Here is a 15,736-nt window from a genome sequence, read left to right on the forward strand (position 1 = left end):
TTCAAAGACGTGTCAAATGTTTCTCTAATCTATTTTTTTTCTTACTTTTAGACAAATGATTGCACAAAACATTAGACCGTTCTTTTTCCAATTTTTTTCTCATAATGTTCTTGGACTTATTTGCATAATAATTCGTTATTGTATTATTTCTGCGAATTTTGTGCCGGGTTGCTTGCTGTTCCTCCGATCCCTTGCGATTTTGTATTATGTTAAGTAAAATCGTTTAACGTCAGAGAAGCTTTTTGTACTGTGTAAAAGTTAAGAATAAAGCGAAAGGGGAGAAAATGGAAACAGGGAGGGTGAGCAATTATTATAAGTGACTACTAAGGCTCCTCCATAAGGCAAGACTGGAATGAGATAAAGGTAAAGTATAGCAACGGTACAGTTACGTGCAACAGGCACTTCATTTCGATATCAATACAGAACGCACATATGTCTAAATTCAAAGCAAGCATAAAGCACACTGAATCATAGTTCCTCAGATACTCCACACCAGGCCGCTGCCACTAGTCACTTTCCTCCCTGCGGCAGCCGATGACGCTGGTATGGTCTCCCACCCCACTCCCCCGCCGATGGGGGTGTGGAGAACTTGGGGAGGAGATAGTCAGGAAGTGTCACTGTTTCGACCATTTTCGCACTCGCGTGTATGAGCAACCACGCCGTGACCAGCTGCAAAGAAGGACGAGGTTATACTGTTTCTTGTTGAACACGGGGAAGGGCGTGATGATGTCAGTACCACTCCGTGGTGTATAGATGGTATTTTTTGAGGTGAGGTGGAGGTCGGCCATAACGAGAGTGATTGACGATGGTTGTCGATAGTGTAGGGCTAGAGTGTGGGCAAGATGAAGCGGCTGGTGCAGTGACATGAGGATCTGCAGGATCGGTTGCAGGTTGTCATTATGTCATGGGGCCGTGACGGTGAGGAAGCCCTCAGGCATCAGTCATGATGTGATTGCTGCTGTGTCCTCATTGCTCGGAATGTTGTAACTATGGGCCGAATTCCGAGTGATAAATCTATTCTCGGCTTGATGTTCCTCATGCTGAAGAGTAAATCGTCGATTAATTTGACCTGAATGTCGTCCAGCAGAAAGTGTTGCACATCTAGTTGGTACACGAAGGTGTTTGAGCTGGATGACATGTCATTGGGATGGGAAGGGACCAGAGGGGCTGCGTCGGTCAGAATGGTTTGTACGCCAATGGTATGGATGACATTGTGTAAGATCCAGGTTGTTTTTAAGATGTTGACCGCCACAGTGATAGACTTATCTTGAAGCAATATGCCCAGTGTGTTAAGGCCTCGTCTGATGACCCTGTGAGGTCCACTGTAAGACGGCTGTAGTGCAAGGCGGATAGTGTCACCCAAGAGAATGACATAGTCGCAGTCTACTAGTACTTTATGGGCGGAAATTTTCGGAGAACTGTGTGATTGTGGAGGCAGTATTCTGAACCAGTCAGTGTGTTGTTCGTCTGGTGTGACAGGGATGAGGAGTTTTGTGGTCTGTCAGTGTCACTTGTAGCACAGTCTGCGGGCAGAGCAAGCAACTCACCATAGAGGACTTATGCGAAAGGGGCCCGAAGATCTTTCTGAGCGGTGTGTACACTTAATAGCACCAAGGTAATGCTTCCAACAACCACCATGGTGCACAAGGAAGGCTTTAAGCGAACAGCGCCATTGTTACACGAGGCCTTTGCTTTGTAGATGGTACGCCATTGTACGGTAATGTCATACACTGCAGAAGATGCATAGTTCGTTAAACAGGATTGATTCAAACTGTCATCTTTGGTCAGCGGATATGAAATCAGGCAGCCGAAAGATGATAGGTCGATATGACAGGGAGTATACGTGTTACCCTTCAGACTCGGGAAGAGTGTACCATGTCGAGGTGGACATGTTAAAGTCGACCTTTCGGAATCTCAAAAAGCCCGAGTGGTGGCTGTGGATGATAACCCTCTTTGTTGTGCTGGCACGCCGTGCATGTCCAGTCTTGGCAGTCCTCTTTGACATTCAGCCATACAAACCGAACCGATCCATGGCAAGTCATGTCAATGAGTTTACGCTGGGGCGTGACAAGATTGTGAAGTTGGACGAGTATGATCTTCCCCAATGATGTAGCACGAGAAGTCAATTCGATTTTGCAAAACATCATGCAATACTTGTTTCGTGGATCCAGCGATGGGACAATGTTTTATACGTAAGTTGATCGTAGAGTCTTGAAGGAGATCCATAATTTATTGGTCTTGCAACAGTGTCTCCGTTAACTTGGCGTAGTCGACTTCTGTGTGGAGAGTGTGTTTATTCTCTACGGATAGTACGTGACGACATTATCTGACATTAGTAGTGAATTTTGATATACAGTGTAGATGACGGAACCATCAACAGTAGGAATTATTCAAAGGGATGTGTATCAATCAAGTCCGCCAAAGGTTAGTGCTCTGTGTAAATGGTGATGAGTCTGCCGTACACATCATCTTTAAACTGGTGGACCACCTGGGGACGGCCGGTATATCACTTGTCGTTGGAGGATGTCCACGGGGTGAGATGCTCATGTCCAAACTTGTGTCATTGAGAAACTCTATATATGTGGTCAAAGACAAAGAAACTGCCATTCTGCTGAAGAGTCAATATGTAAGATGTTTCACCCCTATGCTGCAAAGTGAGGCAATCAAATTAACGCCATGATTTGTTGAGTCTTTTGCAAATTGTTCCTCACTTTTGGATATTCACAGGGTGGCCGGCAGTTGCACGCTACATCGCTAAACTGCTTGGTTAACCAGCAGAGACGACCCCATACAGGAGTTTCAATGCATTAAAGTGTTTGCTGGCTGTGTGAATTTTATTGTGGTCAGTAGAAGGTCACTGTCCCCTGTGGAGGGTTGACGTCACGCTCGACGTGGCATTGTTATATGTGGCTTTTATGTGGCTTTTATACATTATGTGGCTTTTATACATTGTTGGCGTTGCAAAACAGTAATAATCCTGTCTACCAATATTAATATGCTTACCAATCATCCACGTTCATGTGAAGTAATTTCCATTTGTACATGAGAGGGGAGCTTGATGATTCACAGGATCCAAAGTGCTTGATCAGGCATAAGATTAGTATCCACCGAAGTTGTGAGGAGCTTTCTGTTCTCCAGGCATTCATCATAGACATCTTGTTTTAATTGGTGCTCCAGTGTTTGTGAAAGGCGTTGAAATACTGCAGACTTCACTTTATTGCTATCCAGAGCAGTCAGAATAATACTGCTAGTTATCTAAGTGTGTTCACCGAAGGGGCCGAGAAAAGTGGCGAATTTTGCGCTGTCATACGAGAGGCTGTGTGTGGCCAAAATCACTCAGCGATCGTGAACCACATTACAGGTTGATCTGGGCGGAATGGAGGTAGCTTAAGTTGTGAACGAAAATAGGTGGTGGAGTCGTTAGTGCATGGTTGTGTTGATGGCCAGAATTATGTCCGGTGATGCACAATGGACGAGTTCACAGTATCCATACATAGCTTCAGTGTAAGTTCAGTAGTAACGTCTGGAATTTGTCTATCTGGCCGGGACACGTGATGTGGTGTGAACAGGTTGACCGAGAATGAAATTCTCACTCTACAGCGGAGTGTGTGCTGATATGAAACTTCCTGGCAGATTAAAACTGTGTGCCGGGCCGAGACTCGAACTCGGGACCTTTGCCTTTCGCAGGTAAGTGCTCTACCAACTGAGCTACCCAAGCACGACTCACGCCCCGTCCTCACAGCTTTAATTCCGCTAGTACCTCGTCTCCTACCTTCCAAACTTCGCAGAAGCCCTCCTGCACACCTTGCAGAACTAGCACTTCTGGGCGGAGACATGGCTTAGCCACAGCCTAGGGGATGTTTCCAGAATGAAATTCTCACTCTGTAGCGGAGTGTGCGCTAATATGAAACTTCCTGGCAGATTAAACTGTGTGCCGGGCCGAGACTCGAACTCGAGACCTTTGCCTTTCGCGGGCAAGTGCTCTACCAACTGAGCTACCCAAGCACGACTCACGCCCCGTCCTCACAGCTTTAATTCCGCCAGTACCTCGTCGCCTACCTTCCAAGGCAAAGGTCCCGAGTTCATACTGAGATGAGGTCTGTTGCAATTCTGCAGAATTCTTCCCCCTCCCCCTCCCCCTCCCCCTTCCTTGTGTTATTTTACTATTCTCTGCTGTCAGTTGTTATTCCCACTTAAGCATTAGGACAGCAAGACATCTTATAAAACAACTAAGATTACGCCTCATGCTCGTAAAATATCGCTATCTCTGCCACACTGCTGTCAACGTCATTGTGAGCACTTTTTTATCTTTGTTTTAGGTTTCGATGTCTTCTCTTTCAGTTACAATATTTTGCCGCAGGAGTATCCAAACCCAAAACTACATCTCATAGAAAAGGTAGAATTGCATTTCAGCATGTCAGATAAATCTGCACTCATTCTCTCAATTTCTTATGTTGCAGGTGACATCGAAAGGCTTCTGGTGAATCGGAGACTCGTGTTCATAGTGGAAAACAGATCTTTATGTGAACCAGAATTCGCTGCATTGAGATGAAGCTATAACAACAGGAGTATATAATTTCCACCACCTGTATAAAGCATCATTAACGAAAATCATTTCAGAATTACAAATAAGTACCATTGCTAGTTCTAGTGAGGCAGAAATGTGTCCCAATTAAAATCTTTCTCCGTTCTAACGATAAAAAGATATTCTAACTGAGTTTAACATTTCGTCTGATATTCTCACTAAAAATGAGCGGCACTGCAACTGTACAGATTCAGAGTACAGCGGGGGCTGTAGCTATAAAAAATGAGAAAGGTGAATTATCTATGCAGAAAGTTAAAGTGCATAGGTATGTGTCAGGTAAACGGCCTGATTACGCTCCTGTGTCAAGTAGTGAAGAAGATTCTGACGGCGAAGATTTTACCGAGTTAAAACTATTGCTTCCAAGTAACAATAAAGGACTACTTCAACTACCAGATAGGACTTTTTCGCAACCTGAAGATATATCCAGCGACCCAAGGCTTAGGCGACTACAGGCGATACAAGGAATTACCACAATAAAGTGTCGGAGGCATGATGCAGTCGCAACAGCTGAAACTACAGACAACACGTTAACACACGAAGAAAATAAAACAGACAATACTGACGAACAAAAATCGGAGGAGACTAGAGAAGGTAAAGAAAAAGAAGAAGACGGTGATGATGATGATGAAGAAGAAGAAGAACTGAGTGATGCAGAAATAGAGAGAAGACGTGAATTGTTAAGAGAGAAGTTGTTGTATCTGAGAGACGAATTAGATCTAATGGAGACCGAAGATGAAGAAGATGATGAAGAAGGTGGGCGGAATACCAGCGACAGCAGTCATTCTGGTTCGTCGGAGGACGATGATACCAGTGACGCTGAAGACTCACATTGTCCAAGACTGAAACCTGTGTTTATACGTAAGAAAGACCGCACCACAATCTTAGACAAAGAACGCACTGAGAAAATGATGAAGCAAGCGGAAATGGAAGCGAAGAAAAACGCTGAAGAGAGGCGAAAACAAGCCATTAAACTAGTAGAGATGACAGTGCTAAAGGATAGGACGCTATTAGACGCTAAGGAGGCGTCATTGGAAGATGTTGATACCGATGACGAAAATGACGAGACAGAATACGAAATGTGGAAACTGAGAGAGTTAAAACGTATTAAGAGAGACAAAGAAGAAAGAGAACAACGTGAAAACGAGCAGCTTGAAGTGGAGCAAATACGAACTATGACGGAAGAAGAAAGACGTCTCAATTTTCGGGCAAATCCCAAAAGAGTTACCAACAAAGCCATCAAAGGAAAGTACAAGTTTTTGCAAAAGTATTACCACAGAGGGTCATATTACATGGACGAAGAAGAAGATTTATACAAGCGTGATTTCTCTGCTCCTACTCTAGAAGATCAGTTTGACAAAACTGTTTTACCCAAAGTTATGCAGGTGAAAAACTTTGGCCGAAGTGGTCGGACGAAATACACCCATCTTGTGGATCAAGACACAACACAGTTTGATTCACCTTGGATCTCAGAAACAGCTTTGAATCTTAAATTTCATGCTGCTTTAGCCCCCGGTATGAAACAAAATTTCGAAAAACCTTCACGACGAAAGCCGAACCACTAACCGAATAGTTGAAATGAATTATGGCACAATCGAATTCAAATGTTCGCCGGTGTCGATCATTAAATGCGCTGAAAGGTGACAACAGTGTCACCCAGAGTTTACGGATGGGGACAGCAATAGGTTATTGCATATCTCAAATTGATCAAATAAAAGACTAGACTCAAGGCCTGCAAAGGAGAGGCTTTACTGTGATTAAATTCAGCAAAACATACAGCATATTCTTCATTCAGGCATGAACACGTCATAAGATATATTTAACACCTGTTTAAAATCAACTAACAAATACTGAAAAATGAATTTACGTACATAATTAACAAATAAGCACTAAATTTGAATCTTTCACATTTTAATAGCCGTAAATATATTTTTGGTGGTTGTAAAATGATATTATAAGATTCCAAAGGTTTCTCTTATGTTTGTAGTGTTGAAAAATTATACCAACATTTCTGCTACAGAGAGAAACAAAACAACAAAAAGTTATCCAAAGAAGTAGTATTATAAACTGACATTTTTATTATGTCCTTGTCTTCCCATTTATATAATATGTGGACTACTTTGTATTACAAACATCAAGCATCCGTCGTATTAAATAAACTGTGTTCTCTTTTTTACAAAATTAAAGAAAACGAGCTTTCACAAACAGGAAACATGTTCTCTCAACAAGGCACATAGCTTATACATAAGCACATGATAACAACAAAAAATCAAATCGATACGTTCTTATAGCCAATAAATGTGGTCATGAATACCAGCAACGTTTGGAATATCTTTATATAGCAGAAAGTCGGCTAGCACTTCAGGTATCCCAAGAGCGGACACGTGCTGCATATTACAGCACTTCATTCTCTTCCTGATCGCTATGCGGCACTGATTCTTCAACGAAAGTGGTCGGCCTGTAATGGGAAAACGCTTTTAATGCTGTAAAAATCTGCACTTGACAAACTGTACGAGGGAAAATCGAGACACTGCACTGTTACACAAAATCGCTCTTCCGGGCAGTTAAGCCAGCAACACGCACATCATTTTTCAAATTGTTCAAATGGCTCTGAGCACTATGGGACTTAACATCTGAGGTCATCATTCCCCTAGAACTTAGAACTACTTAAACCTAACTAACCTAAGGACATAACACAAATCCATGCCCGAGGCAAGATTCGAACCTGCGACCGTAGAGGTCGCGCAGTTCCAGACTGAAGCGTCTAGTACCGCTCGGCCTCACCGGTCGGCCATCATTTTTCAAACCTGTCATCAGCTAAGGGAAGAATACTGACTAAAAAAGCTATAGCAGTTGAGAACTTTGGTACTCGATTTCCCCTCGCTCATATCAGATGTTTCACTCTTTCATATCAGATGTTTCCACTCTTGAATAACCACCGTACCTATGAATTCCACCAATGCTCTATAGTCTTCAACTTCTTGCATTAAACTTCTACTGCTGTCGTCGACTTTCCCTCCAAAAAGTAACCATAAATAAATGTATATAGGAGGAAGCCTGTAAATTAATATGACGAGCTTACTAGGTATTCGTCGAATGAAAATAGTTCAAAGATATTTGCGAAGACTGTCGTCTTGTATATTTTACCTTCTCCCAACGATAGAGTGGGCTAAAGAACGGTGTCGAAACGAGTAAGTCTCCAGATCAGTCCTACTTCCATACAAGAGGAGCAGAAAGAAGCACGCGAGGTGGTCATGGGACGCCGCAATGTGTAAGGGATGTACAGGGTACCCTTCTAATGCTGCGCCGTATTCTAGCAGCAACTGAAACAAAAATCAATTGCAAGTGCTTCTCACCTAGGTCCAGCAAAACAAGTAGTTACTTCAGAGGAAAATGTCAAAAAAATAACTAAAATTTAGCGTAACACTATTAGTAACTAATTATGTGATAAAACGCGACATCAAAAGTAGATTTTATTTTTGCTCTGTTTACTACTTATGACCTCTCTCATTGAGAGGATCAATAACAACTTGCGTATATAGCCCTAATTTTATCTCTAGCTTTTGCCCGCGACTGCGTCCTTGTGGATCTCGAACCTGAGTGGATTTTGAAAAATCCTGAAGCTTACTGTCACTGAGAAAAACGGATATAAAAACTGAAGGTGAAGCTGTCAAAAGGGAGCAACGGCAAAGAACAGATGAGTTTGTAAGCACAGATACAGACCTTTCAAATATGAAATACCAATATACCTAATAAATAAGGGGAACAGCTATGCGTTTAATTTAAAGAAATTATGAAAATTAAAGAACATATGCTTACAGACACATCAATTACCGTTGTGCCCTACCGACAACTTCACATTCAGTTTTTTATATCCGTTTTTCTCCCCGATAACAAGCTTTAAGATTTTTCAAAATTCATGCAGGTTCGAGATCTATGCGGGCAAGGCATTATTGCTACTTGACAAACCTATCAACGGTGATAGTTACACCAATTGAAGAATGAATTCAGGAATGAAATAAGTTAGACAAATGAAGACAATAATACCAAATCAGAACTATTGTATCACTTCCCTTATATCGATAAGACACACTGAAAACCTCTGAAGAAATGTGGAAAGTGATTTTTAGTGTCTGCTCGACAAACTTACCAACAATAATAGTAGCATCAACTCGACAAACTTATCAATGATTGTAGTTACACCGATTCACGAATGGGTTTAAGAACGTCTATGCATAATGGGATTAAATTGTTAACATTTTTATTATGATGATAAAACTTTCCAAAACACTACTTTTTACAGATTCTATCACTTCTATCCTGTTTTATTTAGTTTAGTTTTATAAAACTTCTACTGTCCTGGTTTGTTTCTTCCAATATAATGAAATGATCCTTACACGAAACTGAACCAGTCCCAATAAAAAATGCCAATTTTACTTATTTTCAAGGGCAACTCACGGTTTACCAAAGTTCTGACTATGGCAAAAGCGTTTTCACATAAATGCACCTAAAAAGTTCCTAAGACCGTTTTCTTGTATCTCCTATTGAGTCCGATTACCCCGTACTGACTCAGCTAAAGCAAATGCTCTGTATGTATAGATCACTCGGCTTTTAGGCGGCGTGTTACTATGAAACATGTACCACATTTTTAAGCTAGACTTCCAACAATACAAATGTGAAAGCCGCATCCGATTTCGTGCAGTAGGTTTTTGCATGAATTATAAAAATAATTGTTTTGACTTTACTGGCGTTATAAATACACCTCATATTAACTTTTTTTAAATATCTTCTATGTACAGACGTCGGTCAGTTACAATTTTATTATGCGTGTGGATGTCCTGCTGATAGCAAGGTTATTAAAGATAAAGAACTAATTTTTGTGAAGGAGAGTGAAAACAATTCTGTCGGTAACTTGTCGTCGGAAACATCCCAACTCTCCTCCGCCGTGATTTATGAAAACTACGGATAATTATCCGTTATTATAATCTGCCTCTACACGAGCGGACTGCTATCTGCTTCTTATCCGTTATCGACCATGGTCTAAGTGGTGCAGCAAACACTGCATTCTGATCATGAATTGTTAAGCGATATAGAATCCCGCTGAAGTCATCGTCCTTACGTGGCTATTTTATAACTGCGCACAACAGATAACTTCAACATTTGTTCACTTTGAGTTATTCAGATTGGCTTCCGGCGTTTGAATCCCACTTAAAATTAATAATTCCATCTTCATAATGGTAAAAGTAGAAAAATTTTATTACAAGTACAGTACAACATAACAGACTTTAACAACACAAAATGTAGTATCCATTCAGAACAACTATGTAATCCTCTTATCTTATGCTTACAGAAGGAGAGAGACACAGTGTCTCTCTAAAATAAAGAAACTACCACAGAGAATACAACGCAATGAGTACTGTCGCTCAGTAGTTCAAACATGACATTTGTATTCGGAATGTGAAGGGTTAAAAAACCAATCCGGCTATCTTGAGCAAGTTTTCCCTGATTTCCTAGATCACATAAGAGGAATGACAGCTTAATTCCCTTAACAAGGCTTCTGCAACCTTGTCCGACTAAGTTATTGCCACCTCTAACAACCTTCCCATCGACAGCACAATAAACTTCTAACTTCGTTTTCCTTAGAATAAGGGAAGCACATGAATCAACCGTCTGCTATAGGCAATTTCCCTGCCAACATCAGGATAGTCTTAGGAGACCATGTTAGCCACCGCATGTGGAAGAAGGGCTTTGTTGTGCTCCATGATTTTTACTGTATCTAGTAAAATAAACTGACGTTACTATGTTCACTTTTGCACAAGGTGTCATGAAATGAGCTAAGTGCAAAATCTGTGCATATCACACATTTATTTACATTTATAAGGTCACTTCCGATTAAGGTGCCATCTGCCCAGTTTTCCTCGGATTTGTCCTGGTTTGGAGAGCGTCCAGCAGTTTTTCCAGATTGAGTTTTCGAAATTCCCCTACAGCAGACAAAAAAACTTCCTCAAGCTAATACCATGTCGGCAACATTTCAGCAAATATTTTAAACCTACCCACTCCTTTGAAACGTTATTTGTTTTCAATGTTGGCAACTTGAAAAGGTAGAATCATGGGTTCAGGGCTGTACAGTTACCGTACTTATCAAAAAATTATAGGACATTAACTAATATGTTTAATTTGTAAATAAAAACAATAGCGTGACCATAAAAGTAAAAAAAAAACCCTTCTCTATGGATGGCACATTTGCTTTCCTCGTGCTTTTTTAATGTTCTATTGATTTATCATTAGCGCACCACATTCATCTCACTTCGCAACTCAACAACTCTATTAACTACTCTTGTGAACATACGTAATCCGTGCCTATGTCCTTTTACATACACCTCCTGAAGGCTCTTAACCGACGATTTGTCATTACCTTATTTTTACTAATACCGACCGTTTTTCGAGAGATCCTCAATATTTTAAACAGTGTGTATTCATAGGACATACGTTATAATATGAATCCCATGAAATATAAGCTTCAACGAAAACGATGAAATCCAATACGGCGTCTCCTCAGAATCGATACGACCACGAAAGTCAACAGACATCCCAAACGATCGAAACTATGCATGTTTACTTCGGTGCGGTGACCCTGATGTCTCCCACTAAAGGAAAGGTATACAGATTGATTCGAAGAGAGAGCGACATCTACTGAATTTAGAGTACTAAGTGTGTGTTGTTTGAACTAAAATATCAGATATACCATAAGATTATGCATATAAGATACTTCCCCAATCTCCCTTCTACGGAAATTTTCTTTCCAAAAAATTTCACCTATGTTTCCGTTACCCCAAAAGTTCCCTTCAAAAATATTTTACTCAAAAATTTCGAAAAAAAAAAGAATCTGGAGTGGCTAGTGTCCGGAGAGCGTCCGGTCGGGGCTTTGCGTACTGTTCAGGTTTCCAATTTTCGCGCGTTATGCAACCGCCGCCGCCAACACTCTTTTGCCCTTACTGTTAGCTCACTTACGTAACGAACAGATACTAATGTGCACGCGTGTGGTGTGTCTGCTCGTGGCGCGTTGTGGGGACCTCAGTATTCTGGAGTGAACTATTTACCTAAGTACTTCAATCGACAATTAAGTATCATACTATAACAATATATTATTTTATTGTTAAGGCCGTACAGAGGTTATTTTAGAATTTTCGTACCTAACCTAAACGAACTTAGGGTTTACTGGTAAAAACTAAGAAAAGCTTTTATAAGATAGTTTAAAGAAGTGCTAAATCAAACGGTTTACTTACATTTTAATAAAAGATAAAATCGTTACAGTATCTTTTTTTTATCCCAGATCTCAAAATGCCTAAGCGCAAATGCTTATTTTCTAGTGAGCTGGAATAGCTTTTTGTAAAATTTGTTCGACAAATATCTCCATAGCAAATAAAAGTATTGCTAATATTTTTGAACATTTAAACACACATAAACACAAAAATAATTTAAAAATCCAGACCAGTACTACAATCGTTGCAACATATTTTGCTACATCAAGCCCTGAAGATCATCTTTTTCGAGCAGCTGAGGGCGCAATGCTCTACCATACAGTGCGTCATCATATATCTTTTCATTCCAATGTGAGAGACTAGACCGAGTCAACGACTCCCACAGTGGATAATATGATTCTATGTACAATACCTTCAGAAGAAGACCGTTTTAATACTGTCGAAGCTATGATCAAGGTTTAATAAAGTTGTATTTTGAAAGTGGTTTGCTGGTATTCCCAATCCACTGAACTTTTAATTAGTTTAGTTAATTACTTTTCTGTTGTGTAAAACATTTCACTAGCTACAATTCAGACCAACTGTGACTGTTGTTCCCAGGCACAATATGAGCTACTTACTCTTTGTTATTAGCTGCAAATCTTTCTGGCTGCTGCCAAGAAATTGGAAGCTGGTGCGAATGAATGTGCTGGAAGGAACATCGAAACAAGTGTCACAGATACTAATGGGGTCTCGAACCATAGGCTGTCCTGTCTTGTGGATATTGTCTTCTCTGCAGGAAGTAAAGGATTTACCACTACTTAACTATGAGTGGTGTGCCAATGGTAGATCTCGAGGCCCACTACTGGCGAGGCAGGTACTAGCAAGAACTCAGGGTATTACACCTATTCCCGTACCTAGGTGCTGAGCGCCACTAAAACTAAAACTGAGCCAATGCGACACATGTCTCCTACTGGGAAGCCTGCTGCTCCCTATGTCAAGGGAAAACAAGATCAAAAGGATAGGAGTCTGTTAATTGGCAGCAGTTCAGACAGGCGGCGAATAATGGTACCCCTTAGGGAAATGGCAGTGAAGGAAATGATCAGTTTATCCACTGAATGTGTGTGCCAGGGGACCTCATGCAAACTGTTGGAAAGTTGTTCTGGCAGCCACCGAGGCCACGAGATACAACTAACTGCAGATTGTGGTGCACAGTCGACCGAATAACTTCTGTCATCTGGGCCTCAAGGTCATACTTGGACCATTCCAGCTGGACTAGTCCAGCGACTGTCATAGAAAGTTGACAAGGCAGCCTTGCTCAGGGAATTTCAATGAAACAATTGTCTCAAGAAGTAATCGTATCCCACTGGTTCTGAATTAAGTGGAAGGTTAGAACCAGAAACTTCAAAGGTTTCGTGACAAGCTAGGCTGCGACCTCCTAGACTTGCGCCATAGCTTTGAGAAACGCAGGGGTCATCCTCAATGCGTCGGACTGCACTACACATCACAGGCTGCAACCCATGTAGCTGATTGTGTGTGGGTGTGCACACAAGGATATTTTTGGATTAGGCAATTCTTAATACAACGCAAACAAATGTAACTGTGGGAGACTACAAAGTATTAGTTTAAGACCCAAAGAAATGACACTAAAGCCGGCCGCTGTGACCCAGCGGTTCTAGGCGCTTCATTCTAGAACCGCGCTGCTGCTACGGTCGCAGGTTCGAATCCTGCATCGGGCATGGATGTGTGTGATGCCCTTAGGTTAGTTAGGTTTAAGTACTTCTAAGTTCTAGGGGACTGATGACCTCAGATGTTAAGTCCCATAGCGCTTAGAGTCATTTTAACCATGACACTAAAATACGAAAGATTTAAATTGTAGGAATCAACTGCCGAAGCATTCACAACAAAGTTCCAGGGTTTGAAGCGCTCCTAAAAAAAACTGGAGCTCACATTATTCTAGGTACAGAAAGATGGCAAAATGATAGCAGTTAGATTTTTGGGGGAATCTAAATTTTTCTCGAAAGTACAGCCTAATGGGAAGTGGAGGAAGTGTATTGTTACACTAGACAAGATAGAAATTGAATCTACACTACTGAAGAGGTCGTGGCAGCAGTTCCTGAACACCATTAATCGTTCTACACGAAGGTCCATTGTATGGGAGACCATCAGGAGGATTTCTGGGAGAGATGAGAGGTGTCCTATGGCTGCTATAATGTGGAACGGTACTCTCCAAACGACCCCAAAAGCTAATGCCCAGTCTATGGCGGCTCATTTTGCAGCTCTTACTGCAACCGCCAGTCAGAATCCAGCTTTCCAGCCCCACAGAGTGGCTGCTGAGAGGAGCAGTTTTGACTTCCGCTCACCCAATACAGAAGAGTACAACTGCCCATTTTCCATGTGGGAACTGGATTCTGCATTGTGTGGGGCTCGTGACACATCCCCTGGTCAGGATAGAATCCACTATAGCATGCTGCGGCACCTCACAGGGAGAAATAAAGAAATCCTCCTCCTCCTCCGACTTTTTAATCTTGTTTGGATGTCCGGTCACTTCCCCGACTCGTGGCGTGAAGCAATTTTAATTCCTCTTTTAAAACCTAGGAAAGACAGCACGTGCCCGGGTAGCTACCGTAGTGTTGCCCTCACTAGCTGCGTGGGAAAGACGGAGCGGATGGTCAACCGTCGCCTTGTCTGGATGTTAGAATCCAGACAACTCCTTAGTCGCTTTCAGTGTGGGTTCAGGAGGTATCGCTTCACCTTTGATAACCTGGCCCTCCTGGAGGCGGCTATACAACAGGCTTTCCTGCGCCAGCATCACCTGTTGGGAATATTTTTTGACATTGAAAAGGCATACGACACTACTTGGAGGCATCTTATCATCAGGCAGCTCCACGAATGGGGTTTTCGTGGATGTCTTCCCAATTTTATTCGGTCCTTCCTGTCGCCACGTTATTTTCGGGACCGAGTCGGAGACGTACTGTCTAGTCGCTTTGAACAAGAGAACTGTGTCCCTCAAGGTAGTGTTTTAAGTGTGACGGTCTTTGCTATTGCTATTAATAGTAGTACGTCTGTTGTGAAAAGTCCTGTGCGGTGTTCCTTGTTTGTGGACGATTTCTCTGCATTTTGCTCTTCTTCAAGCCTTGCAATGACGACTCGTCAGTTGCAACTCACTCTGCGACGTTTGGATGAATGGGCACAGAAGAGTGGTTTTCAGTTTTCAACTGATAAATCGGTGTGTGTTCTTTTTAACCGTTCTCGTTCCATTTTTTACTTGCCTGAGTTGAGGATGAGGGACACCGTTCTGAATTTTAAAGACACGGTGAAGTTTCTGGACCTCACTTTTGATTCTAAGCTTACGTGGCTGCCACACATTAAGGAACTGAAAAAACGGTCTCTTAAGGTGCTGTCTATTTTAAAATGTCTTAGTCACCACACATGGGGAGCAGACAGGACTTGTCTGCTCCGGTTTTACAGAGCCTTCGTGCGGTCCCGGCTTGATTATGGATGCACGGTGTATGGGTCTGCAAGGCCCACTTATTTGAAGCTGTTGGATGTGGTGCACCATGAGGGGATTCGGTTGGCCACTGGGGCGTCCAGAACGAGCCCCATACCGAGCCTCTGTGCAGAGGCAGGTGAACCGCCACTTCACCTCCGGCGGCGTCTACTAATGGTGCGCCAGGCCTATCAAACATTATCCACACCATACACACCTGCATACCACACTGTTGCTCGGCCTCCACTGGAAAGGCTTTTTCGCAACCGCCAACGAGCAACAAGGCCCTATGGGATTCGTGCAAAGGATTGCATTTTAGAGATGGGTGTGGCCGGTTTTAATGTTTCACGTCGAGGTTGGAGCAGATATCCACCTTGGCTCCTCCAGAGGCCCAGACTGATTTTATACTTGGCAAATTTTAAGAAA

At 42.1% G+C, this 15,736-nt stretch overlaps 2 protein-coding genes across 8 annotated transcripts in view; one reads left to right on the forward strand and one right to left on the reverse strand.

Moving 5' to 3' along the window:
* The first annotated feature begins 4,749 nt into the window (after positions 1–4,749).
* On the forward strand, positions 4,750–6,147 carry LOC124595190 (microfibrillar-associated protein 1-like). Its single transcript, XM_047134209.1, has one exon. The coding sequence runs from the start codon at positions 4,750–4,752 to the stop codon at positions 6,145–6,147; it is 1,398 nt and encodes a 465-aa protein (XP_046990165.1).
* A 509-nt stretch (positions 6,148–6,656) lies between these two features.
* LOC124616394 (rabenosyn-5-like) overlaps positions 6,657–15,736 on the reverse strand; it is a 169,474-nt gene continuing 160,394 nt past the window's right edge. For 5 of the 7 annotated variants that reach the window (XR_006979858.1, XR_006979861.1, XR_006979860.1 and 2 more), the window contains 3 exons: positions 7,730–7,905; positions 7,527–7,639; positions 6,657–7,040 (listed from right to left, as the gene is read on the reverse strand). Coding sequence is in view for 2 of the 7 variants with exons in the window: in XM_047144725.1 (XP_047000681.1) it covers positions 6,868–7,040; positions 7,527–7,639; positions 7,730–7,905 (462 nt within the window). In the remaining 5 variants the exon portion in view is untranslated. The remainder of the gene's footprint in view (positions 7,041–7,526; positions 7,640–7,729; positions 7,906–15,736) is intronic. The other 2 variants (XR_006979862.1, XM_047144733.1) reach the window with 1 other exon arrangement.

This window comes from Schistocerca americana, chromosome 1, assembly GCF_021461395.2.
Source record: "Schistocerca americana isolate TAMUIC-IGC-003095 chromosome 1, iqSchAmer2.1, whole genome shotgun sequence".
NCBI lineage: Eukaryota > Metazoa > Arthropoda > Insecta > Orthoptera > Acrididae > Schistocerca > Schistocerca americana.

Excerpts from the sequence above, each read along its gene's own strand:
- LOC124595190 (XM_047134209.1), top strand. The coding sequence starts at position 4,750 with ATGAGCGGCACTGCAACTGTACAGATTCAGAGTACAGCGGGGGCTGTA.